Genomic DNA, 25,996 nt, shown 5'->3' with positions numbered 1-25,996 from the left:
CGGTCGTTCTGCTTAACGTCTGACTGATGTCGTTACCTACTTTAGGTAACACTTCCACACGGCGTACGTAGAGTCTGGCTTCTTCGATTTTGGTTTTGTAACCGTCACTGTCAGCTATTAAATGGAAAGCGGTACTGCTACGATTCAGTCTCAGGCGAACATCCACCCCGTTCAGCAAATATTTTTCTTGCAACCACATGTCCAAATGCAAACGATCCATCAGTTCTAAACTTTGGTTGACACCCATGATTCTCTTTCTTCGTTCTACAAATCCCTCATTGGTGGTTGTTTTTGATTTGGGGTCAGCTTCAAGAGTTGTTTTATCAAATTCGCCCGCTTCGTCAGGTTCCCATAGCACGCAAGCATTGAGATGAGTATCCTTGGCATCTATTCCGTACGTCAAGAGATTTTCCAGGTACGCTCGGTAAGGGTAAGTATCCATGCTGCTGCTGACCAGTTTGTTATTCAAGTACAAGTCCACTGAGCTGAACAAAGAATGCATAAAATTGTTGACGGGAGCTACTGGCTCAGTGTCTATATCATTTCCACCCTTATCTTGAACTTTGACTTTCAAGGACAAGTAACTGCTATTCAAATCGATGTAATCTTCGGGCTGTCCTTTGATTTCAAACTCGATGGGAGCGGAATCGGCCAATGAGGAGACGGGATGAAATTCCACCCATTGGGATTCTTGCATCGTCATCATCGTGGGGGGCATGGCAAACAGATCCAGTTCCGTCTTGGAACAGGCGCAAGACTCTCGGTGCATCATTTTGTTTTTGTTGCTGTGTCTCAATAATCGAAAACGTCTAAGTCTCGAACGGTTCTTCTTTTCTTGGCCTTTCTAGCTTGAAGTCTGGTGAAAGGGTGTTTTCTTCTTCGTCGTCTCTTTCTGCCTTGTCCTTGCTGAATGCCTGATTCGGTAGCGTGCAGGGCATTTATAGGTGTGTCTCGTCGGCCCAAAATGTCTTTGCCCGTTTGCAGCAAGACATTTTTGCCTGCCCTCATGAAGGCTTCTTTAGGGTTTTGTTTGTCGATGATGACATTTTGGAGAAATTCTTTGCCTTGCGTCAGTGCCGCATCTTTCAAGGCGTGCAATCCGCGTGTCACCATCGGTTTCAACACCGGGGCCACCGAACGAAAGGCCGATTTTAACATATCTCCTAAACCGTGTCCTCGCTGTCGAACAACCCCTCGGTACACTGGATACATGACTTACTTACGAGTCGTGAGAAAACCGTTTTCGAAAATGGAGTTTCACCGTGACTTTTCCTTTGGTGAATGGAATATTTTGTCCCAAATCTCCTTTTATAGCAATGTTGACCGTGTCCAAATACGACTTGCTGACCGGTAAATAGTGAGGATGGACAAATTCGCGGTGAACGTGGTAAGTGTTTCCACCTTCCTGGTCACTGGTTGTGGTACTATCCACTTTGAAAGGAATGACACGCAGTAACGGTACGGAGGTGTGTCCCACCACGTTATACTCCACCACATCGGAGTACACGAACATCAAATTCAGTCCTTGGTTCAGTTCTACCGGTTTTCCAAAAGCTTTGTAAAAATCCATATTATTGTTGATCTTGGGGCTCATATTGTTTGCGACCAATGTTGAATGTCCACCCAAAATTTCAAACAAACTACCATTGAACCTGAAGGACACCAGTTGAGAATCCTGAAATTTCATCAGTAAGCGACGAGCCACTTTATGGTACTCCAGGGTGACACTTTTTTTTGATTCTGTTCAGGGCTTTGGCAAAGGCGAACTCGAACCTGTCCGCAATAGTGTCCACCAAATGTTGGCCACTAAAATAAAACCCTGCCGGAATTTTGAAGGTGTAGATTTTGAAGGGTGGATTGCTGGCTTGTTTTGTGTCCCCTGAAAGCCCGATGTCAGTCATGGCTTCTTGTAATTGTTGGTTCAGGATTTCGACCTCAAAAGTGTTTTGCTTTTCGGTGATGTTTTGGATTTGTGTAGGGTGAATCATTTCTACTAAAGCCACTTCCCAATGGGCTTCGTGATCTAAGGGGATGGCCTGAGGTAATTTAGCCGTGTAACAGCACAACGTGTTATTGGGAAACACCTCCATGGAACTGTCACTGGGTAAGGTTAAGTAAAATTGGTTTTGGTGACTCATAATTCCAGAGTTCTGTGGTTGTCCGAGGGGATATTACTGGACGTCAGAGGCGTGTCTCCGCCCAAAATGGGGTTCTGGTTGTGGTTGTTGGAGTGGTGACTGGCACTGGCACTGGACACAACGTTTCCGTTCGAGGAGAATTTCAGGGAGGGATTAGGAAGCAGGTAACCGATGCAACTGCTCAATAAAATGGTCCACAATTGTTTGTCTCCTTGTTGCAAACTCAAATTGGCAATGGCTGCCCCGATGACACAATACACCACGAAGATTTGGCAGAAAAAGACGATTTGCGTTTTAGGCACACGTTCTCCACACCACACCCACAAGGGTTGTTTTTGTAAATCTTGCACAGAAGAACTAGGGGAAGAAGGAGTGGTCGACGTAGCTGCGTCTGCTGAGTGAAAGGGCATGATGGTCACTTCTTCTTTTTATAGTCGATGACTTGCGAAGCGTCGATCCAAGAATCGAAACTGGGTGGATATCCTTTCCAACGTACTTTGACTTCTTTGACACGTCGTTTGCCCACTTTACGGGTTCTGCGTTCGAGAATGCTTTCGATGTCGTACACGTCGTCTTCTTTTTTGGTGACACGTTGTAACTCGGGCAAATAAAACGTTCCTTTGAGCACTTCTCCGTTCATGTCTTCCAATTTATAGACGGCAGGATGACGGCCATGCACTCGTCCAGTGACGCTAAACAGTTCGGTCGTCCAGTTAGGTAAGTAACCTTTGTCGAAAGTGCGTTTGGTTTTGCCAATGCGCACCCAATCTCCTACGGTCAACTCTCCACTTTTCTTGGGGACAGCCCTCGTCGGGGACGTACCGAACAGGCGCTCGAACACCAGCACTTCGTTGTCGGGAGTTACGTCTTGCGGAGCACGTCCGATGCTTCGATGGTAAGATTGGTTGTACGCTTGCACCAGGTGCGGTAAGATGTCGATGTACTTCAGAGTGTGGTGATGCGTAAAATATTTCCACATGCGTTCTTTCAAAGTGCGTTGAAAACGTTCCACGATGCTGGCTTTGGTTTCGGGATTCTCGGTGGTAAAAAAATGAATGTCACGTTTCTTTAATTCTTTTTGGAAAGCTTGGTTCAGAAATTCGGTGCCTTTGTCCGTTTGCCATCGAAGAGGGTGACGACCGCTTTGTTTCATTACCCGTTGCAGGGCTCGCACTAACTCGCTGCTCGATTTGGAAGTCAAGGGTACGACCCAAGCAAATTTGGAAAAGACGTCGATGACACAAAACAAATATTTGTAACCACGATTATAGCTGGCCAAATGAGAGACATCGGCTAAATCGGCTTGCCATTGATGATCGATGCCTTCCACTCGGGTGCGACTTCTGGCAAACTTGCGTCGAATGGGTTTGTGTAAAGTGTAGGTAGCTTGTTCTTGTAACCATCGTTGCACTTGAGGTAAACGGAGACTTTTCAGTCGCGTTTTGGCAGCACGATACAATTTTTGAACTCCTGCGTAACCTGCAGGATGGGAGGGATCGTAGTAAATGCTGGCTAAGACTTTTTCCATTTTTTTGTGTTGGTTGGTGTGTTAATAAGACACCCACTCTTGGAGGATGCTACTCTTTTTCTCTTGGGGTACTTTCTTGGATTGCAATGCTTTGCGTGTGCGGCCGGCAATAGGTGTCGAAGAGGAGAAGGATGTCTGAGCGGGGGATATCGGTTCTTGTTTCACTTCTGTCTTCACTTCTGTCTTCACTTTCTTTTTCTCTTGTGAGGAAGAAGGGGTGGCCATCATCTTTTTAATCCATCCAATTCTGGAGGTAGGTGGTGTTGTTAACTTGCGTACTTTTTCTGGTGGAGTTTGAAACCCTTCCTCTTCTTCTCCTTTTTCTGTCTTGGTCACGGGAACTGGTGGTACTGGTGCTGGTACTGGTGATGGTGCTGGACTTTTCATCAAGGTCTTAAAATCTTTCAGAGTGGGTAAAGCTGTTTCGTCTAAAGCTTTCTGGTGAAAGAGTTGCAGTCGTTGCAAGAGTTGGCCGTACTTTTGCGATTTTTCTGTTTCGGACAAATCTTGGCGATCCATCAAGGACTGCAATTCGTGTTGTAACTGGGACATCTCGCTCAAATTGGGATTGGGAGGTAAATGCGGGGTGCGTTGTTCTTGCCACCGATGGTATTCCATCCATCGTTTGTAAGGCACTAAAGCTAGTTTTCGTCCTTCCATGGGGTTGTCAGGGGTCGATTCTGAGATCTTGGGACTTTCGAAGGCCTTTTTATCTTGCTCCCATCAGTCCTCCCAACATGGTTCCCAAGACTCCTTTCAGTATGGGGCCTAACAAGAGAGGCAAAATGCCTCCACGTTGGACCAACATCTTCTTTTTTTGACGAATGGGAATTTTCTTTTGAACGATTTGGCGAAGAACGTGACGATGTTTGCCTAAGCATTGTTTCTGGTGTTTGGACAAAGGGATCGTGCCTTTCAAAACGTTCAAACAACATTCGCACACGGTATCGATGACCTCTTTGGAGGCCGTTTGAATGAGTTTTTTTCGTAGGGGTGGAGAAGCTTTGGACAGGACAGATAACAGGTCCCCATGTTTGGCTAAACGTGGTGGCAGTCCTTTCCTTTTCTCTCCTTGGGGTTTTCTGGAGGGTGACATCTTTGAGTCTTTTGGAGCACCAAAAGAACACTGATACCCTACTTGGTCACAGGCCTTTTTTATACTGGAACGCGTCGCCACTGATTGTCTTTACGGCGTATCAACTTCATGACAGGCATGACACGTCGTGCAGGGGTACGTAACGGACTAAATCGAGTCAGTTCTTGCTTGGACAAATCCAGTAAACTTTGTAACATGCCCGATCTTTCATGGACTTTGATTTTGGTAGAAGGTAATTTGTGAGCAGCAGCCACTGCCGCTAAATTGGAAGGTCCTGCCACTGGGGAAGTTCTTTTGGGGGTCATCAACGGAGAAGTTCTTGGTGTGATTAACGTCTCCAAGTACTCTTCAGTTCCTGGTGACATCAACGGAGAAGTGGATAAACGTGAGGCTGTCGGAGACACAGTCACCGCTGTGGCAGGTCGTGGTTTGCGAATGTAAGGTTGCGTCCTGGCCGCAGTGCCTCTCTTGCGACTAGTTTTCTTCTGTGGACTTTTCTTTTTCTGGGAACTTTTTCTCTGTTTCTTTTTCTGGGGGCTTCTTTTCTTTTTCCGGGGTGGTGTCTGGTAAGAGGAAGGTCCCGCCACTGGAGAAGTTCTTCTCTTTGGGGACCTGGTCTTTTTCTTTTTCTTCTTGGGGCTTCGTTGGACTTTTGTCTTAGGGATAACTTTGGGGGCATTAGGATCCCATCTTAAGAGTGAGCGAATGATGACCCCTCCTAGAGTACCGCTCCCTCCAGGTTTCAAAATGATTTGTTTTTTGGTTTGAGTGTCGACGCGGGGATCGGCCAGTTGGACCAAAGCGACTTTGTTTCGATCGAAAAAGCGTTGGGTTTGATGAGGAATCTGAATGATTCCTTGGAGTAATTGACGTGCCGTCACCGTGAACCATCGTAAGACTTCTTTGAGACTAGCTTCTAAGACACAAGCTCGTGTTTGTGGATCTTTTTCTCGACTGATGCCATACAAGGCACGAATCAATTTGACGGGAAGATGCGACTGAAGGGACGTCATGTTCACACTGTGTGAGACAGACGAAAAAGGGTCTGAGGTTTTTATAGATTTTTTTATGGGGAGTGAAATGAAGTCGAGGACGGAGACGTGTACAGGACAGGCCCTCCGTCTTGGCACCAGTGGTGAAACAAGTGGGTACGAAATCGCAAATCCTCGGGAGTGGTAGGTTTCAAATCGACGAGTAAATAGGCGTGTGGCGTTTGAGTGGCATCGTCGTACGCCTGAGTCAGCCAAGGCGTTCCTAACTGTTTGGCTAAGACTTGCACTTGCGATTTATCTCGAGGGCTTTTAAACAAGACCACGTAATGTGCATTGAGACTGATGGTGCGATGGGCTTTACTTTGTTGAAACAAATTTTGGGTGATGTAAATGACACTGGCATTACGGTGATGCCCTTTGCGCGTGAACCACAATTTAATTTTTTCTTCGTCTTCTCCTAACATGTCGTCGAAAATGACCAAATGGGTTTGACGGGAGTCAGAGACGATGCCGTCGTCTTCTTTAGGAATGCCTTCCACAAACACGATGGAATCGCCTTGACTTTCTCGCAAGAGGCTGTACGCCGATTGCCACTCTTTGTAACACCACACGATCCGTTGAGGGGGTCGATCGATCAAATGATGTTTATGTTCGATCAAACGTTTGACGAATTCGGTTTTGCCTGAACCGTTAGGTCCAGCAATGAGCATGTTAAAGGGATGGCGAAGATACAAAGCCTCCCAACTGGCACGATCTAAGTGTTCGTCGATGACTTTGACAGTAGAGGAAGAGGGAGCAGAGACAGCAGAGGTAGCCATGGTGTGAGAAATGTCACTTGTGACACGAAAAACAAACAAGACAAGAGTTTATATACTTTTTCAGAACACGTTTATTGAATGTTTTTTTCAAACATGAATACGAAAGACAAAAATACATAAAAGCCAAAGGCTTAAGTACAAGGATAAAAGGCACATGATAACTATGAACGTGGAATAAACACAAGTGTCTGTACAACAACATGTTTTGGGTAATGTTCTAACCAGTTCTATAGTAGGGGGTAAGGTCACACAAGTGTCCTCCCGAAAGGGTCTTTCAGGCCTGTCCACGACAGTCCTGTCCTGGGTGACGGGTTCTTCTGGCACCGTCACTAACACGGGTTGAAAAGTAACTTTTTTCCTTGAACAACTCTCGTGCATACTGGGCCACTTCTTGGGTCCAAGCCTCAAAACTCCATTCTTTCCAGGCACGGACATCTGTCCAATGGGGATGTAAGTCACAAGCTACACACACATCGTCATACACGTCTTGGGTAGCTAAAAGTTGACGAATCTTTTTTTCCTGTTGAGGTCGAGAAGTATCCAGATGAAACCGCAAGGCTTTGAGCAAAAGGAGTTTTTCGTGACCATTTAAGGCCATGGAGGTGGTAAGTACTGATCGTAAAGAGTCCACAAAGAATCGGCTGGTAAACGAAATCCTAGAAAACAAGTCCCTAAGACACACACCACTTGTCGTCCCAAATTGAATGGATACAGTTCTTGTAATAATCGATGGTAATGATCCACGGTTTGAATATGGTCATTGAGTTCCTTCCACGGAATCTGTTGGATGACATGTGACATAAGTCGTGGCATGGCAGCCTGTTTTTATAGTCTCTTTGTTTCGGAAACAATACACGTACTTTCTAGCCAGAGATCTTCGTTCTCCAGTAGGGAATCTAAATCTTGCATACTGTAACCGAAACTTCAGAGTTCGTTTAGAAGTGTCCTCTTCCTCTAAGTAGATTCCACGTAAAATATGTTGATAATCCTTTACCTCGTCTTCCTCAATGTATTGCTGTAGGTGAATCTCGAAGTAACCAAAATCATGAACATTTCGATCATTCACTAACTCAAAGTGTTGAACAAGGTCTGACCACTGAAACAATTTCTGACGAATCAGTTCTCTTATACCCTTCAGGTACCAGTGGTTAAAGATCTGGTGACGTAACGGATGCAATTGTTCTTTACGTTTCACGTGTATTTTGACCAGCTCTCGGTAAATCCTTTCTCTCAACTCCACAGGCAAAGCACGAATGTTCTCTAGCAAAGTATCCATGAATAGGTCATACTAAATCCTCTTTGGTCTGACACAAGAAATGTACTGTTTGCACAAACATGGTTTTAATTCATTGTCGAATCTAAATCGTTTCACCACTAATCTACACATTACAATTCGTTCAGAAGTTTCCTCTTTTACCAAGTTGACATTGCGTGAAAGATGTTGGTAATTCGTTAACTCTTCCTCTGGAATTCGATGCAGTACGTTTACAATGTAGTAGATAGAATCGTCAATACCAAACCATTCCTTTTTATAACCAGGAGGTCGTTGATCAATGTCTGTCCAATGGAACAGTTTCAACTCAATCAGTCCTTGTATAGCATTCAGGTACCAGTGGTTCAAACACCGGTGACGTAACGGATGCAATTGTTCTTTACGTTTCACTTGTATTTTAACTAGTTCTCGGTAAATGCGTTCTCTCAACTCCACAGGCAAGGCACAAATGTTCTCTTGTAAAGTATCCATGAACAGATTATTATGGTAAGAAGTTACTTCAATGTCTCGGTCCCACTAAGGGTAAGTAATGACAATTCGGTGACCATCGAGCATGTTCTACGTAGGCCGAATCTTGCGGTTCCCAGTGGTGAAGTGACACACCGCAACTGAAGCACTTGACTTTATCTCCTTCACCCAAGTAGAAAAATCCGGCTCTGGCTAATTCTTCGGGTGTCGGTCCTCCCAGATACTTTGGCCATTTTCCTTTGAACGATTGAAGACGATTTTCAAAGTCGCAGTATTCCGACAAACGCACAGGGAACGAATATTCGTCTTTCACAGGTTCGTTTCGATGAGGGTTAAGTGACATAGGTAGGAGTTTGCTCAGGGCTGGATGACATCCGTAAGGGGGTAGACGTGAAGGTGGACATTCCCCTTTAAAACGAAACCCAGTAAAATGTCCAAGAGGACGAGCGGCATCACTTTCGCATCCCACAGGTTTGACACGCACAGCATCGCTTTCCATGATAGGGGTAGGGACACTAAAGTTCCCATGATGCTTTACGGCATCGCTCAGGTCACAACGTACAGCATCGTACACATCGCAAGGCTCACAATCGCACTCGTCTGCAAACTCCGTTACGCAATTACAATGGTAACCACATGGACAATCGCAGTTTCCTTCCGGACATTTTCCGTCGCAATGCCTGGGTCTTATCCATTCAGTATTAGTCACACTAGAGGAAGATACAACTTTTTTACAATCCCCAAACTGGAACGATGTCTCTTTCAAAGTATTCATCTTGTTCGCTCTGTCTTGGTAGTCCCAATGAACTATCGATCTTGCCTAGGGTTCCTTTTTATATACAGACCAATACCAACGTGACCGTACGGTAAGGTGAAATGATTGGGAAGTCTCACTCGCTTCTGGTACACGATTTGATAGACTTTTTCCAAGGGTTGACTGACGATGTGGTGAGTGGGTAAACGTACAATCTTGTTCGGTTGATAGGTGGTCACTTTAAAGTTTCCATCCTCTCCCGATTGCAAGGCTTCTTTCAATACTCCAAAGTTGACCACTCGACTGGTACGATAATTCAGAGTCAGTCCTTTCACTTTGCACGTCGTGTGCACTTCTCCTTGTGGGTCCCGGTATTCGTAGCCGTAATTTTTGGGACCACCACTGACGAAACTTAGAATCTTGTCGTCGGGATGCTCGTCTGTCCAGGCTCCTAAACGGTCTCCTTCGATGTTAGGGTGATGTTGAATCGGGTGATGGATGTAAATGCAACTGTCCGTGTCAAAGTACAGGACGCGTTCTTCTAACAGTTCTAAAGCTTCGTACAATTTTAAGCGAGCATGGGCTGTCACGTAAGCCGCAATGATGACATTTCCAAAAGGGTCGTCTTGTACAAAGTCCAGATCTTCTTCGTAATTGACCAAGATCAAATTCTCTCGAACGACGTCCACGTGTTTCATGTATTTGGTTTTGTCGTGAATCATCTGGAAGTAGCGGGAAGGTTCTGTCAAATATTCCGTCTTGGGTAAACACGGTCGTTGTGCCATTTTACCCCACAAGCAATTTAACATCACTTTGGCAAACGATCGCCTGCCTTCGTTTTTATCGATGTGGTCTAAAGTGATGCCTTCTTGTTCGTAGTATTTCTCTTTGAATTTTATTTGGTCTTCGGGAGTGTGACACCAGGACGGATAGCCGCTGGCTTCTTGCTTCAGTTTCAAAAAGGCATCCACGTAGTCTGCGAAAATGCCTTTCTGAGTAGGGTCACCCTTGTGGTATTGTTGTGTCTTGGGAAAGTGGCAAATTTCGTACACTTCTAACAGTTGGTATCCCATGTCCAGAGCTTTGAACAATTCTACGCTGACCCAGGTTCCCGTCAAGGCACGTTCTTCCTGGCTGTGCTGACAAGGTTGGTCTTGGTTGCACGTTTCGGCACAAGTACGGCACAAGGGAAACATCAGTTTGCCTTGACAATGGTGAGGTAAGACCGGATGGTATAGGTTCGTGGGAGGCAAAACTTTACACTTGATCAAGCCTTCGTATTGTCGAATGTTTTTCAGGTCGATGTGTTCCGTGAACAATTGCGGGTGCCCTACAGGAAAGCGACAATATTTGCACACGTAGGGATACAGCGAACACACGTCCAAGTATTTGATTTCTTCTCCTTTCTCTTCGTCGGCTTGGTACAGCAAACAGGTGGCATTGGTCCTTCCTCCGTACAAACTATCCCTCGGGTTCAGCGGGTCCATGAACTGGTAACTTTCCACGAGGCGTTTAAACTCGGGATCGGTTTTCATACGGTGATCGTACTCGTGTTCCCACATTTCCACCACTTGGTATCCTTCCTGTTCTAACTTTAGGCGCCGCTGACAAGTGTCCTGGTACAAGTCTTCCATGGTTCGTTGCAAAAACTGATTTTTAGTGCCACGGTCAGGGTAACAGACGGGACATCCGTGAAATAAGCAACCGTTAAACTCGTACACGATCTTGGGGTTTTCTAAGTCCCAGCCATCGACCGAATACGTTCCGATGGTCTTTTCGCCCCCTCCGTTGAGGACATGTTGAATCCACTTGTCTGCCTTGTCGCACAAGTAATGTAACCAACGTAGGGCTTTGACCGAGTATTGACGTTTGACAAAGTGGGTCGTTTGAGGACTGATGACAGCCACGGTGTTTTGAGGCATGAATCGTTGTCAATACACTAAGGAACACGCTTTGGCAATGGTGCAAGCTTCTTTCAAAGGATCGACCCCTCCGTGTTCCATGAACAGTTCTCGAAATTTTCCACAGCAACGCCGTAAAATGTCCACGTCGGAACGACAATACTTTAGCATTTCTTCCTGAAAGTCGAAAGGGTCCGAGGCGTGAATCTGGTACCAAGCGTAGAAAGCTTCTCGTTGTTCGGTACGCATGTTGTCGGGGTCGTAATAGTGAGCCTCAGGCAAATGGGGTAGAACGGCATGTTGATTGGCTTCCGTATTGAAAAAGTGTGGAAAGTACCCTTTAGACATTTCTGTCATTCCAAATGTTTTAGGCATTCGACTCAAAGGCATGGCCAAGTAACTCATCGAATCTTTAAACTGTACTTGTCCCACTTGCATGAAAATGATTTTGGCTCCGTTCAAAGTCACTTTAGGACGCTCGGTGCCTTGTTCCGTATAGTACCTCAAAAGAAACTGTCCATCGTATCCGGAAAAATTGTGAGCCATCACCGTGGCATGACGATGACAATCTCCGTAACGTTCGATGTCCTCTTGGCTCCACGTCTTGTCGACGGGGTCTAAGACCCATTGGGCAAAATCGGCTAACGTGTTTGGTCCCCGAAAGATTTTTTCACGTCCTCCAGGAATCTTGCTGCAGTGAGGGCAATGACTGAAGATAGGTTCTTGAATGCACTTCTCGCACGCTCGATGAGCCACGCAGAAATTAGGAATGTGAATGCCAGTCTCTTGCATGCATTCGAAATCGAAAAAGATGAAATTGCCTTTCTTCTTGTGACCGTCCTCTTTCTCTGTTTGGGGTTGGTATTTTTGCACGTAGCATTGGTGTTCCAAGTCCACGATGTGGTGACAAATGTGACATTTTTTCTTTCCTGAACATACGTGTGCCTTGGTATTATTGGTACGTATGACTTGTTCACACGTAGAGCACAATCTCAGGAGTTGACAAGCGCATTTTTTCTGTGAACCTTGCGTCTTCAAATGTTGTTGGTAACAGGTAGGGCTGACAAACATGCGCAGACAAGTTGAACAAGGCAATGGTTCTTCGCTCAGACAGGGTGAAGAGGCCAAACATCCTGTGCATTTCGATCCACAATGCTTGTGTTGCTCTCGATTGTTATAACCATGGTCACATTTCTCACAGTAATAACCGTATCCCAGGAATCCGGGGATACTGGTAATGGTATCAAAATGGTCATCGTGATGATAAACATGAATGTATTTTCCGTCCTTAAAATCTTGGCCTCGAAACAATAGAGGCCCGCGCATTTCTTGAGGGTGCACTTTCAAGGTGTATCGTGGAGCTAGGACATCTTGCAATTTTTGCATCTCAGGAATGCCACAGGGTGTGTCTTTGGACAGTCCGGCTTGTTGTAACAGGAGTTCTGCTTCGTTTCGTTGTTTGGCTCGGTCGGAACGTTGAATAGTGTTCCAGGTTCTTTTCCATTCTACCGTGTCGTTCTTGTTGGCATAGGTTCGTCCCACCACGATGGCACGGGCTAAACACATCTGGTCATGAGGGTTGTTAATTCGGACGAGACTCTTTTTGGTGTTGCGAAGGTCGTCCACCAATAACATCTTTTTGCGTCCAGTCCCTTGAGGAGGAGAGACGTGGGTCATGTCCAGTGTGGCTTTACCATCGGTGATGTCAAACTGATCATTAGATTGTTGTACGTGTTGAATCTTGTCCATGACTTTGGAAGCAGTCAATTCTGCAGGGGTGCTAAACTCGATCCAAACAGGGGATTTCAAACCGTCGTGTTGTATGGAAAGTCTCAAGCGATCGTCTTCTTTGGGTTGACATTGTCGCTTGAGTGCAGTGAGCAGAGAATCCCACACCTCAGTGATGAACACTTCTGCTTTCTCTAACGGCACTTCAGCCTTGAAATCTTTAAACTTCACTGTGTATTTGTAAGCCGTGGTTCTAAATTTTCTAGAGGAGCGCTTTTCCGTCTCTCGAATGGAATAGTACTTTTCAGGGTTGACTAAGGGTGGTGAACTTGGTTTAGAGGGTTCGGATTCTGGTTCACTCATGTCCTCTTCAAAATCACTGGCATGAATTTGTGCCAAGATTTCAGCCCTGGTACGAGGCGATAGATCACGTTTCTGCCTCTTACTTTCTTCTTCTTCTTTCTTTTCGAATGAATGGGATCGTTTCATCTTGAAAGCAAAAAGTCAAATGACTCAAGTTCAAACACCATGAGCTACTTTATAGTCATAGCAGACCAGCGTATATAAAAGGGTGTGTGTCTTGTCCTTTCACTATTCATTTCACTCTCAAGCCGAGCACAACGATGGAAGAGACTAACCAGATGGAACGTTTCGTCAGAGCTTTGCGAGGGGTCATTAGAAAATTCTCTTCAGACCAGCCTACGGACTACTCTCCTTCCTTTAGAGATAAAAGTCAAGATACTTGCTATATCTGTCAGAAGAAAGGGCATTGGTCTTCAGAGTGTCCAGATCGTCAAAAAAGAAAAAAAACAGGGGATAAAAAAGACAAAAGTCAAGATACCTGTTATTATTGTAAAGAAAAAGGACATTGGTCTCCAGATTGCCCAAAAAAGAAACAAGAGGAGTCAGAAGAAAAGAGGAATTCTTCAGAAGAAGAGAGGGATTCTTCAGAGGAAGAGAGGGATTCTTCTGAGGAAGAAAGAAGACAGGTGAAGAAAAAGAAACAGGAGAAAAAAAGAAGAAGGGAAGAAAGCGAGGAGGAAGAAGAGGAAAAGAGTGTGACGGTGAAGAAATTCAAAAAACAGAGAGACTAAACAAGGAGAAAAGAAGAAATCAATGAACTTTTCATTAAAGTGTTATGTTGTGAATTGTGAATTGGATTGTAACAATAGATAAAAGAATAAATTAATGATAAAAGGTAAGTGTCTTTGAGTTTTGATTTTAAAATAAGAACGTACACTCACGCACTCAAACACAGACACGTGCTATAAGGGTAAAATGGGTGGGTTTTTTATTGAGTTATTGGCAAATTGAAATTGCATTTCTTTTCGAGAAATGTGGGTGGCCCTGAAAAGGGCCTTTTTCTTCATGGTGAAGGGGTGAGTTTAAGCAATCAACTTTAACTGCCTTATGCCTTTGCCACGGCCAAGGCCTACTTCTGGACTGCGTAATGTTGATGATGATAATGATTGGGTTGAAATCACTAAGGGTGGTACGGTAGGCTTAGTCACAGGGTTGACGTGTTTAGCTCGGGAAGGTCGTATTCTCTTCGGTCGTGATAAAGAAGTCTGATACATTTGTTTCAGACTTCTTAACTCCGCTAAAATGTCTAACAGTACCGTGACCGTTTGATTCTCACCCTCTATTTTCTTTGCTGTAACTTCTTCTTGCTGTTGCTGCTGTTGTTTTTTTCTTACCTCTTCTTCTTGTTGCTGTTGCTGTAGGAGAAAAGCCTGTTCTGCTTCCTTTTGTCGTTGTATAAATTTCTCCAATTCTTCTTTCTGTCTCTGTCTAAAATTCTCCACTTGCGGTAATGAAGAAGGTAACGAAGGTTCCGGAACAAATTCTTGCGAGGAGAGAAAATCCACAAAATCCCAATTCACCTCTTCTGAAAGTAAGTCCGGGTTCCCTTGGGCAGTCTCCCCTGTTGGTGCAGCCCAATGGATCGTTTTCTGAGTTTCCGTCATGTTGAGTCACTGTCGCATAGATTGACTGCACACAAGCGCTAGCGAATCTATATAGACTACGTGACGTCACAGACTGCTCTCTTCGGATTGGATGCGGGCTGACTGAATTCTGTAACGCGTGTTCGGATTGGTGAATGAACTCAATCCGTTTCAATCCTTTCTGTCCTTATAAATAAGCGCAGTTCACTGCATTGATTCACCTATTCTCGGAGCCTCAACATGTGGACAGACGTTGAATCTTCAACCCTTGTGTCAACAATGATGTTCAGGACGGACATGCTCATGTATGTCCGATCCAAGTGGACCGTTGTCCACAGGACCAACAGCAGCCTGTGGATAAGAAGAGTCTATATAGAGAGACAAGGTTGCCTCAAGCGGACTCTGATGTATGGCCCTGCTGTAAGACGAAGTTTGAGGACAAGAAGATGTCGCAAATGCCCTTTATGTTAAGGGCATATTAACATAAACCAAAGGCCCTTTTCAGGGCCAGCCATATATCTCGAAAAGAGATAGCCTTTGAATTGCCTACCCCTTTTTTTAAAATTTAAAAAAAAAATCCCATGTTAAATTCCCCTTGTACGTAAAGTGACCCACGATTTATTCCCATGTTAAATTCCCCTTGTACGTATAGTATCCCACGATTTATTCCCATGTTAATTCCCCTTGTACGTATAGTATCCCACGATTTATTCCCATGTTAATTCCCCTTGTACGTATATGTTCCCACGATTTTTCGCCATGTTAAATTTCCATTGTACGTATATGTTCCCAAGGGGGTCTGTAATGCTAATTTCCATTGTACGTAATGTATCCCCCTTCACTACTTATATCTATCTAATGATTCGTCATAATCAGATATATAAAGTTAAGATCTTGCGCTAGTGTTTTTTTTTTTTTTTTTGATAGCATGATTGATGTCGTAGTCGAGTCTTGATAGGTAACAGAAAAAGGGGAAAACAACAAGTTTATTAAATTAACAAATATTAAGCTGCAAAGGTTAAATTCCATCCCAAATAATCCCAAATGTTATATCACAGGTCCAACAGTTAAGAAGATTCCGATTGAATTCCAATGATCTTGAATATGTTTGTGTATCAATACTTTTGAGTGAGCTCTGTACCAATAGCCTTGAAGTGTTACCATGATATTATCAAAATTGTTTTTCAATGAATTCACAAGAATCTCAAATGAGAGTTTAATGTCGCAACGGTTAATATATATATCTGTGTGTGTGTGTGTGTGTGTGTGTGTATATATGTGTGTTTCCTTTCAAATGGTGTGTGCGTGTGATATTATTTTTAACGTACCTACGAGTTACATAATCCTGGCACCATGCATACCAGTCCTAACACTGACCTCTTAATGCTAAATGCATAGCGAAGCAGCCGTTAATACCATTGAGGGTGCCTTTCGTACGACTCGGCCGGGTTCAAACTATTCGACCTCCGAATCCAAGGCAGTAGCTCTACCCACTAGGACACCGGCTCTAATACGTAAGCATTGTCAGTACTTGTGCAAGTTGCAGGTAAACATCTGGCAAAAGTCAGGCTAACGCAACTCTCAGCCTAGACAAAAGTTAGGGAGGTCCAAATTCTACCCTGAATCATAAACAAGGTTCAAGAACGTTATATAAAATAATGCACATAAAGCTGCTATTTTCGTAATTGTGTCTTATACTGTCCAAGTAGACTCAGTAGAACGTGTTCTGTTTGAAACGTCTGCACCTATACAAATCACGTGAACAATTCCGTCATAACTTTGTTTTCTCGACCAATATATGTATTAGCTTCGAAATGTTGTCAGCTATGTGTCACTTTGTATCCATCAGTTTGGTGAACAGAGCTTTTAGTATTACATGACAGGGTTTGCCTTTAGAACAGAGATATAATTCTTTCCATACAGATTTCGCTAAAACATGTAGCTCAAAGTTCATAATATGGTAGTTCATTATCCATTAAAACAGATTCTATCAATTTAAAAAAGAATATATTTATGCTAGTCTATCTATCTATCTATTTATTTATCTCTCTACTTGTACACAAAAAGCATAGTTGATTGTGTAATACCTACAACTTCTTTATATAAAATAAATGTTTGCAGAAGTTTAGATGGCATAATATTTCCATCAATAGTGATTATCTTCATGGCGTCAACTTCATCCTACTAAATAATCATATTTGTATTTTATCACTGTTTCTGTGCGGATAAAGGTGTTTTCTGTATATATACTAATATGTATATCAAAATACCTTCTTTTTGTCGTTTTCATCTCTTGAAGCAAAGGGGCACATTTCATCACTAAAATCATATGAACTCTCTTACTTTCGAAAACTGTCCACAGCGTGTTCCATTGGACACTTATACTCATAATAAGTGATTTTAATGCATTTCTGTGCTTAGCCAACGCTGTAAGGAAACAGAAAAGTCAGAAACAATCCAATAATTTGTGTGCCCTTACTAATACCACATTGATGATGGTGATATCAGGGTCAGTTGCCTATTGCACGATCTTTGCTTCTCAAATAACGTGTGGAGTAAGCCTGTCTCTATTGTTTATCTTACGATCGCTAGGACCATTTAGGACTTGTAAAGGTGGATAACCAAACACATTTATTATCTGTTAAGTGATATTGTCCCATCACACTTACATTTTCCGTTCTGTATTTGTTTTGACATCAATGGTATGTGGCACTGGCATACAATTGTCAACAAAGGCATCGCAACTAAGGTGATTAGCAATAAAAACCTGGCATAAAGATTTGTACTAATTACCTGAGTTAAAACAACCTAAGCAAGTCGCAAATGTCCTTGGTTACTTGGTTATTATATGTGAGGTAGCAAATGACACCATATGCACCAAGGCTGCAATGTTTGACTTTTGTTAAGGCCATTTACTCTGTAGTCACCCGTATTACGCAGATTTCTTTTTAACAGCAAATAATTTCATAGCACAAGTGTTGGGATTCACCTTTGATTAACATATTCTTCTATGTACAGATAGAGACCTCATGGAATAAATATATAATCTTTTCAGCGATACGCTGTCTGGCCAGAAATGATGCAAACAAGAAACTTCTTGTGGAGATTGGCTGCCTTCCCCATTTGGTTAACTTAGCAAAATGTGGAACAGTAGAAGAACAAAGAGGTAATTATGTTCGGTCCATGTAAATACATATTAATACAGTTAATTGGTGACGTATCAGATAGGTAATAACATGAATAACTCTAAGGAATATGAAAGTGTGAAATGCATGGACGCCCAAGTTTGCACAAACAAGATGTGTACTATCAACTCAATGTATCGACCAACAAAAATGACATACATATGAACACCATACAAAATTGTACCTTATGGACAATTTTGACTTACATTATTTATAACAATAAAAATGATCACAAACATTACAATATAATGTATGAACGGATAAAACTCCAAGGTAGACTAACTCAGTTACAAATGTAGCTATTTCTCGTGCTTCGTTTTCCCTCCCTTACAGATAATTTATATTTTCTAGAATCAAAGGACGATTACATCATGATTATTCCTTTCTTACGCGATACATCAGAAGCGCAAGACGGAGTTCGCCAATACGCTTATGTACCATAGGTACATTGCGATATTGTAGGTAAATCATAAATGTGCACTAACAAGATATGCGTTTATAAGATGGCAAAACTATTTCAGAGAAACTGAAAACATAATTTAGGAAATCTCACGGTCATTGCTCTTTGGTGTTTCTTTTATGAATGAACAGGTTCAATTTGATTGTGTTGTTTGATTCATTATCTTTGTTAAAAATAAATTTGTCTTGCTAAGTTCGATTAAGGTATTCAACATTCGCTTTTGCACTGATGGTCTGTGAAAGTCCGAAAATGAAAGACTCATATTATATTTAAAGTCTTTGTTAAATAGTATGTCCTGGACAATGAAGAGATGGTGACATATAGTCTGAACTATCAATGCAAAGTAAGGAGACAAAGATTTAGAAAAGATACATGGAGATTCGGGATCATTGCTGTATATCATGGAATAATGGAACTCGGATTAATTCTAGCCGGCGAAGATATGAGCATCACATGATAGCAAGTATATTAGCAGCTAGACTGACAAATAAGCCTAATCTCCGCTATCCATCTGATTACCACTATATATGTGATGTGATGTGATTTTGATTTTTAACGTAGCTTTAACAATTTTTCAGTCATATCGCTACGATGTCTGCAATGTGGCAGTTTATGATGATGTCTAGCAACGGGGCATCATGCCGCAGACATGTAGCATGATGTCCCACCCAGTCACATTATCCTGACACCAGGCCGACAAGTCCTAACACTAACCTCTTAATGCTGAAAGCCAAGCGAGGCAGCTGTTAGTACCATTTTTGTAAGTCTTTGGTATGACTCGGCCGGGGATCGAACCCACGACCTCCCGCATCCGAGGCGGACGCTCTAACCACTATATATAATAGGCGAATTCAAATAGTAATGCGATAAATACATTTCAGCTATTTTTCATGGATGTTCAGTAGTCACTACAACATTAACACTAATTACTACTGGTTAAGAGTCCATATAAAATAGTTTGATTTTATATGATGTGCTGTGCTAATGAATCGTTCGTCGTTATATCTACCCTGGTAACATGTCATTTAAGGTTGGTGTTTTCATCCTGTACTAAAAGCATGGTCGCATTATGATTATCCCAGTGCTAGGCAATATAAAAAAAATAATTTACATTTTATACTGCAGTGTAACATCCAGTGGGTTTCACACTTGTGCATACACTATGTGAGTATAATAGATCTTGTATCAAAACGTAATCTGTAATATTTGAGGTATGTTAACGTTTACATTTTCATCCTATTCCACGAAAATATGAAAACATCATATATTCATTATATCTCAAGCTGGTTCCGTTTCTGTTCTTATTATTGCGTTTATTCTATTGGATAGTATAATTTTCATACAACGTATTAAACATGAGGTCTGTTGTATTCAAATATGCATGATTATTTAATACACATGTTTATCATACAATACAATATAATACAATTCAATACGATATAATACGATACGATATGATACGGTACGATACGATACGATAAGTTACGATACAATACAAAACAATACAATGCACCACATCACAACACAACACAACACTATATAATGCAATACAATACAGTACAATACAATACAATTCAATACGATGCGATACGATATTATACGATACGATACGGTACGATACAATATAAAACAAAACAATACAATACAATACAATACAATATAATAGACCACATCACAACAAAACACAACACAACACTATACAATACAATCCAATACGATGCAATGCAATGCAATGCAATACGATACAATATAATACACCACATCACAACACAACACAAAACTATACAATACAATACAATACAATACAAACCAATACAATACACCACATCACAACACAACACAATACAATACAATACAATACGATACGATACGATACGATATTTTACGATACGATACGTTACGATACAATACAATGCAATGCAATACACCACATCACATCACAACACAACACAACCCTATATAATACAATACAATACAATGCAATACAATACAATGCTAGGCGTTTATTAAGTAATTCAGTTTGTCAAGAAATGAAGTTGATATAGTGTTAGACTCAGCTGGCTTTCAGTTAGAAATACGTTGCAGTATAAAGTTTGATTTTAATATCGTTGTATATGTACATTTCAAAAGGAGCTTTTTGTTTAACGTCGCTAGTATTTCATTATGTATTTATTTTGTTTGCCTCCTAGAGAACAATTGATTATCTGGGTCATGTTTTAGGAGCTGGAGTGGTACACTGATTAGCTGAAAGATTCGTGGTTGGGCTCTTTCAAAAGGGACTTGCATGGGTGGGCTGCACTGATGTGTCTCTGCGCATGATACTTTACCTAATCGCTTTGGCACTACTTCGCCTACATTTGTGAGGGTGGTTTAAAGGGCCAAACGGAAACTAATTTAAGGTTTCATTCAGAATGACGTCACTGAGTGGAAAAAATATCGAATATATATTGCGCTCATTATACTGGAAATCTATATAAAGCGTACACCAAATCTTGAAGTTAGAAATGTACAAGTAATGCATATTCTGAATAGCCTTGAAGTTAGTAGATTTACATATTTACTTTAAACTAAGGCCCAAAATATGCATACAAAATGATCTGAAACCCGAACTAACGCACAAAAAAAATGTGCCATGATTATCTGGAGAGTACCATGCATAAATTTATCAATAATGTTTAAAACTGCAATGGTGTTAAAATACATTAAAGGTTTCAGATTTTAATTGTGCAAGAGTAATCCACTGCCAAATCAGAAAAAAAGATAGTGAAAACTGTAGTGGTGTCTGAGACATATTGGAAAAAGTTTTGATTTGGAGAGGGGTGCGATGAACATTAACTATACGACTTCAAAATATTATCAAATAAAACGGTCGACTTATAATGCCACATTTGAGGCGGCAGCTTCATAATACCTATTAGTATTAAGTAACTGAAACCTCCACAACGTTTTGATATACAACTGACTTCATGTTTTATGATTGACAGATTGCGATATCATCAAGCATTCATCATGATTAGTAATCAATCAATCAATAGCTTATTTGATTGTCCTGCATTTTGAACTTGGTCTTATATTAAAAGTTTTGAAAATTGCACCGCTTTTGAGATCATACCAGTGAGCTGGATTTTAGAAGATGTGGCAGGAAACGAAGCGAATCATCACTGATTATTGTCTTTGTGGTGACATATATGTACGAATTCTCTCTCTCTCTCTCTCTCTCTCTCTCGCTCACGTAAATTAAGGTGTACAAATGGATCAAATATTTGTGTTCACTATACTGTTTGTTTCAGGATTGGCTTCATATTATTCAACCTCTTAAGCTGAATAGATCGAAGATGCTATACAGCATTGTTCCCACTGTCTTTTGTAGAGCATGTCTATCATACAGAAAACAAAGAATAATAGTAGACTAAAATCTAAAACAAAACTGTATAAAATCTATCTATCTATCTATCTATCTATCTATATATATATATATATATATATATATATATATATATATATATATATATATATATATATATATATATATCTATTTAATGAAGTTGAACGCAAGTAATAATCTTAATGTATTTCTTCAGCAGAGTTTTACCCGCACATTTCCAAATATAAGGAAATACGTCCAATGTTTAGAGACCGGAGAACGAGAGAGAGAGAGAGAGAGAGAGAGAGAGAAAGAGAGAGAGAGAGAGAGAGAGAGAGAGAGTTTGCAATGCACAAAAGGCATTTATGTCTTTAAGATATTATTTACAAAATGTAATGATAGTTGAAAATATATGATTTATTAATAATCCTAGGTCCAGTGAGAAGTCACCTTGCCAATACTGCAAAAAAAGCAAATATCGATAAATGGATAAAAATAGTATATATATATATATATATATATATATATATATTTATGTGGTAGCCATTGACCCATCTGCATTATTTAGTTAATAATTATCCGTTCAGTTCCCAAATATTCACAATTAATTCAGGATATACTTTTAATTATAAGCGAAAGAATAAACACTAAAATTTGTGTGGTATTAAATGTGAATAGAAGACAAAGAGAAGTCACCCCGTTAATATATATATATATATATATATATATATATATATATATATATATATATATATATATATATATATATATATATATATATATATGAATGAACATTCGATTGGTGGACGAACAAATCATTGTATTCATTATTCGCTTTTCAAAGGGTCTATACGTGTTTTAAGATTCCGTCAAAGGAGACTAGGGCAATTCTTTCTACTGTAAATGTACACAATTGATTCATTCATTTAACAAATTTTCCTTAGATCTTTTGTTCAGACAACGAGAATACCGGAGTTAATTCAAAACTGTGTTTGCCTTTATATGTGACAATAATGTGCGAGGGCTAAACACACTGATCAACTACCGGAACCGTACAAAGACTATTACAAAAAGCGTTGGATTACCTATGCAATTATTTCGTAAAATGAACGCCAGAGTTGAATTGAGAATTTGCAGACGCACTCGACTCTGTCTCAAAGTAATTATCTGACAGTGACAATGGACAACTAATACAACTTTATGCCAGATAAAAATTTGTATCAATTATGTGGGTTTGTTTTGCGAGTATTGAATTTCTTTAGTGACCGTAGAATTGGCATTGCCTGTATTATATAAATTGTGTGTTATCTTAAACGATTATGACATGATTTCATTTGTAAAACAAATGTTTGTGGTAAACTTATATAATAATTGAAATAAACAAATTTAGAATGGCGGATTATTGTTTCATAATGCAATTTTGCGATTTAGAAAAGAGTAATTAATGGTTTTCGCAGTCATTGCCCTTTGTTGACAGGGCGAAATATACACTTATACAGACTTTGCATTCTAAGAGTTTAATTCCTCTGAATATTATCGGAAATTAATTTCAGTTGTGAACAACTATTGATAAACATGTCACTGAATATAGAATAATTTGAACAAAGTTTTGAGCTGTGAATCATGGGTTTCATGTTGAAGCCGAAATGCTGCTAAAGTTAGTTATTTCAGAAAATGCCTCACAGCATAAAGCATCTCTAAATGTTTATACAAACAAATTTAGTGAGTTGCTAGGAAACACAACTATTCATGTACATATAAACTTAAGGAACATTTATATAACTGAATTTTGAATCCTTTATTCCCATTAAAATTCTGACTAGTAAAGTTCGTTACCATTGCCATATTAAATGAGATGGTCTTATTTCTCATATGTGTCCGATGACTTAAACAAGAAATGGTGAATGGTAAGTTATGAATATCTTCCAATTGCACCAAATTAATAAGCACACACATACAAACGTACGCACACTCATACACACACGCACACGCACACACACACACGCATATATATATATATATATATAGAGAGAGAGAGAGAGAGAGAGAGAGAGAGATATAGATATATGTGTGTGTGTGTGTGTGTGTGTGTGTGTTTGTGTGTGTGTATGAGTGTGCGCACGTTTGTGTGTGTCTGCTTTTTAATTTTAATTTTAACTACCAATGCCCTGGTGCAAAATAAATATATTCATTCAAATTATAGTTCACATTGTCTTATTAATTATACTTGCTCTTTGTTATTTCCTTTATAACACAGAGGCCGTGGGAGCCATTTGGGCTCTTGCCTTTGACGAGGACAATCAAAAGAAGATTCTGGGAGAGACGGAACTTAATATTGTAGACCTTCTGATTAATTTGAAAGAAACATCTAATGACAATGAGGTCAAAAAGGCTGCTGAAGGCACACTTTGGATCCTTCGAGGAAAGCTTGAAAACAATGAAACATACAAACGCAAAGGTATCAAGTTGGGGACAACACATGGAAATTGCGAAACATGCGTCATTTATTTATTGCACCCAAAGTAAACATCTGTAACTGGACACCCTCATAGCATATTGCACCATTTCGTAACATAATCTGTGTCACAAACCTTTGTGATCCCATTATTTTTTAAAAAAATTTTCTTATCTTTATATTTGCTTAGAGCAACATGTATATCAGATAGGATTCTCGAATCGCATATTTTTCAGATATTCAGATTTAAATAGTGGAGTGATTCCAAGACTGCTAAAATAATCTAAAAGTGGAATAGAGGTTATTACGTCAAAGCTGATTTTAGATGAAATTTATACAACTGGTAGCATAAGTCCATGCCCTGACATATGGAACTACTTTTCTTTGCCATGACCATGACTAATGTTGCGGCCGTCTTTCCTATCAGTTGCCGAATGAACACTGGGGATAATGAAGTTAACTAGCACAAGTGTGGTTACATATGTCGAAGTATAACCGATGTACTCTATACAGAGTTCTCGAAATAAAAAGTTGACCTTGAGTCAACGCGCAGAACATTCAACTAGGTAACTAAAAGTTTTGAAGAAGCAAGAAAATAGATCATGCTCTCCAGCACGGACATATCTAGTCTATGCAGGAACACGTCTGGCGGGACTTTGTAATGCAGGCAGTCTCATTATTATTGATGCGACCACAAACACCAACTCCAACCTCTAACCAGGACAAGCATATTCTAATTGTCAGCCCATCTGAGTAAATGAGGTCAAGCCTCTTGTGAACAGAATGTCGACATATGTTGCATCCAAGACGACAAACCACATCAGTCTGCCTAATCAAATTAATGCAAATACACACTCGATAAAATAATCTGCCAATCACAACAACAACCTAATGTATGCAAACCGGCCGTGACATAACACTTTCAGATGCGTTAACATCTAGTAATCACTTTTTTACACAAGTAAGTAACAACTGGGATGCTATTTCTTCTGCCGTATACAATACTGCAGCTGCATGACTTTCATGGTCCAAACGACACTTCTTTTCGGTGGAATCGATGTAAACAGTCTCATTGAGGCCAATTCCAGCGGACCTAGAGACAGTGATATCACACGGAAATTTCTTTCGAAGAAAGATCTATTGGTGAAAAATGTATGTTTTTCGTATCTAATGTTCTACCACATGGAAAGGAAGCTGCATTCTGAAATTTATTTGTAAAACAAAACCGACTTTAAATGATATTGCTGACGAATTGAGCAGAAGTGGTCTACTCGTACCTGGTAATACGTTTTCAAACACAAGATTGAAATTAGTGTTTGAAGTATAGCTAAATTAAATGCCACAAATCATATATCACTCTTTCTATCCAGTCTCCTTCCTTCTCAAAATAAAACTGTGTGATAAACATAATCACAAATGAGCAATGATTTTATAGTGATTTTTTTAAGTTTTGCTTGCCAACTCTGTAGAAGTCGGAAACTATTTATCTTGTTTAATACATTTAATAATAAAGATGGGACACTGTTCTTTTTCAGTTGTCATTACTTCAATGTATAGTATCAGCACTCCAAGACACAAGGAAGGCAATAATTCTGAGCTACGAACACGCTATTTGAGCTTCCCGTTGTATAATTCTCATATCTTGTACGTTGTAATTTTTTTAACATAAATATTTTCCCACCCTTCCAATACTGATGATTAAAACAAAATATGCTTACCAAGACGATCACAAGACAGTATATTGCTGATTAACTAATGCCATACTTCGTGAATGAAACAAACTCAGACGAGAGAAAATGGTGTTAAAAAGTAGAGTCTCGAGTGACAATAACGATCTTTATGCAGACTGAGTGATGGATATTGTATGCAGTTGAGCAATGGGAAGGAATC

The 25,996-nt window shown here is 40.5% G+C and overlaps 1 protein-coding gene across 1 annotated transcript in view; it reads left to right on the top strand.

The window, feature by feature from the left end:
- The window catches only part of LOC149789814 (uncharacterized), a 40,506-nt gene that overhangs the window by 8,376 nt on the left and 6,134 nt on the right, over positions 1–25,996 (top strand). The window contains exons 4-5 of the mRNA XM_089971806.1: positions 17,698–17,808; positions 23,909–24,109. Coding sequence (XP_089827932.1) covers positions 17,698–17,808; positions 23,909–24,109 — 312 coding nt within the window. The remainder of the gene's footprint in view (positions 1–17,697; positions 17,809–23,908; positions 24,110–25,996) is intronic.

This window comes from Sinohyriopsis cumingii, chromosome 10 (genome assembly GCF_028554795.1).
Source record: "Sinohyriopsis cumingii isolate HCF-2022 chromosome 10, ASM2855479v2, whole genome shotgun sequence".
NCBI lineage: Eukaryota > Metazoa > Mollusca > Bivalvia > Unionida > Unionidae > Sinohyriopsis > Sinohyriopsis cumingii.
This window is presented reverse-complemented; position numbering and strand designations above follow the sequence as displayed.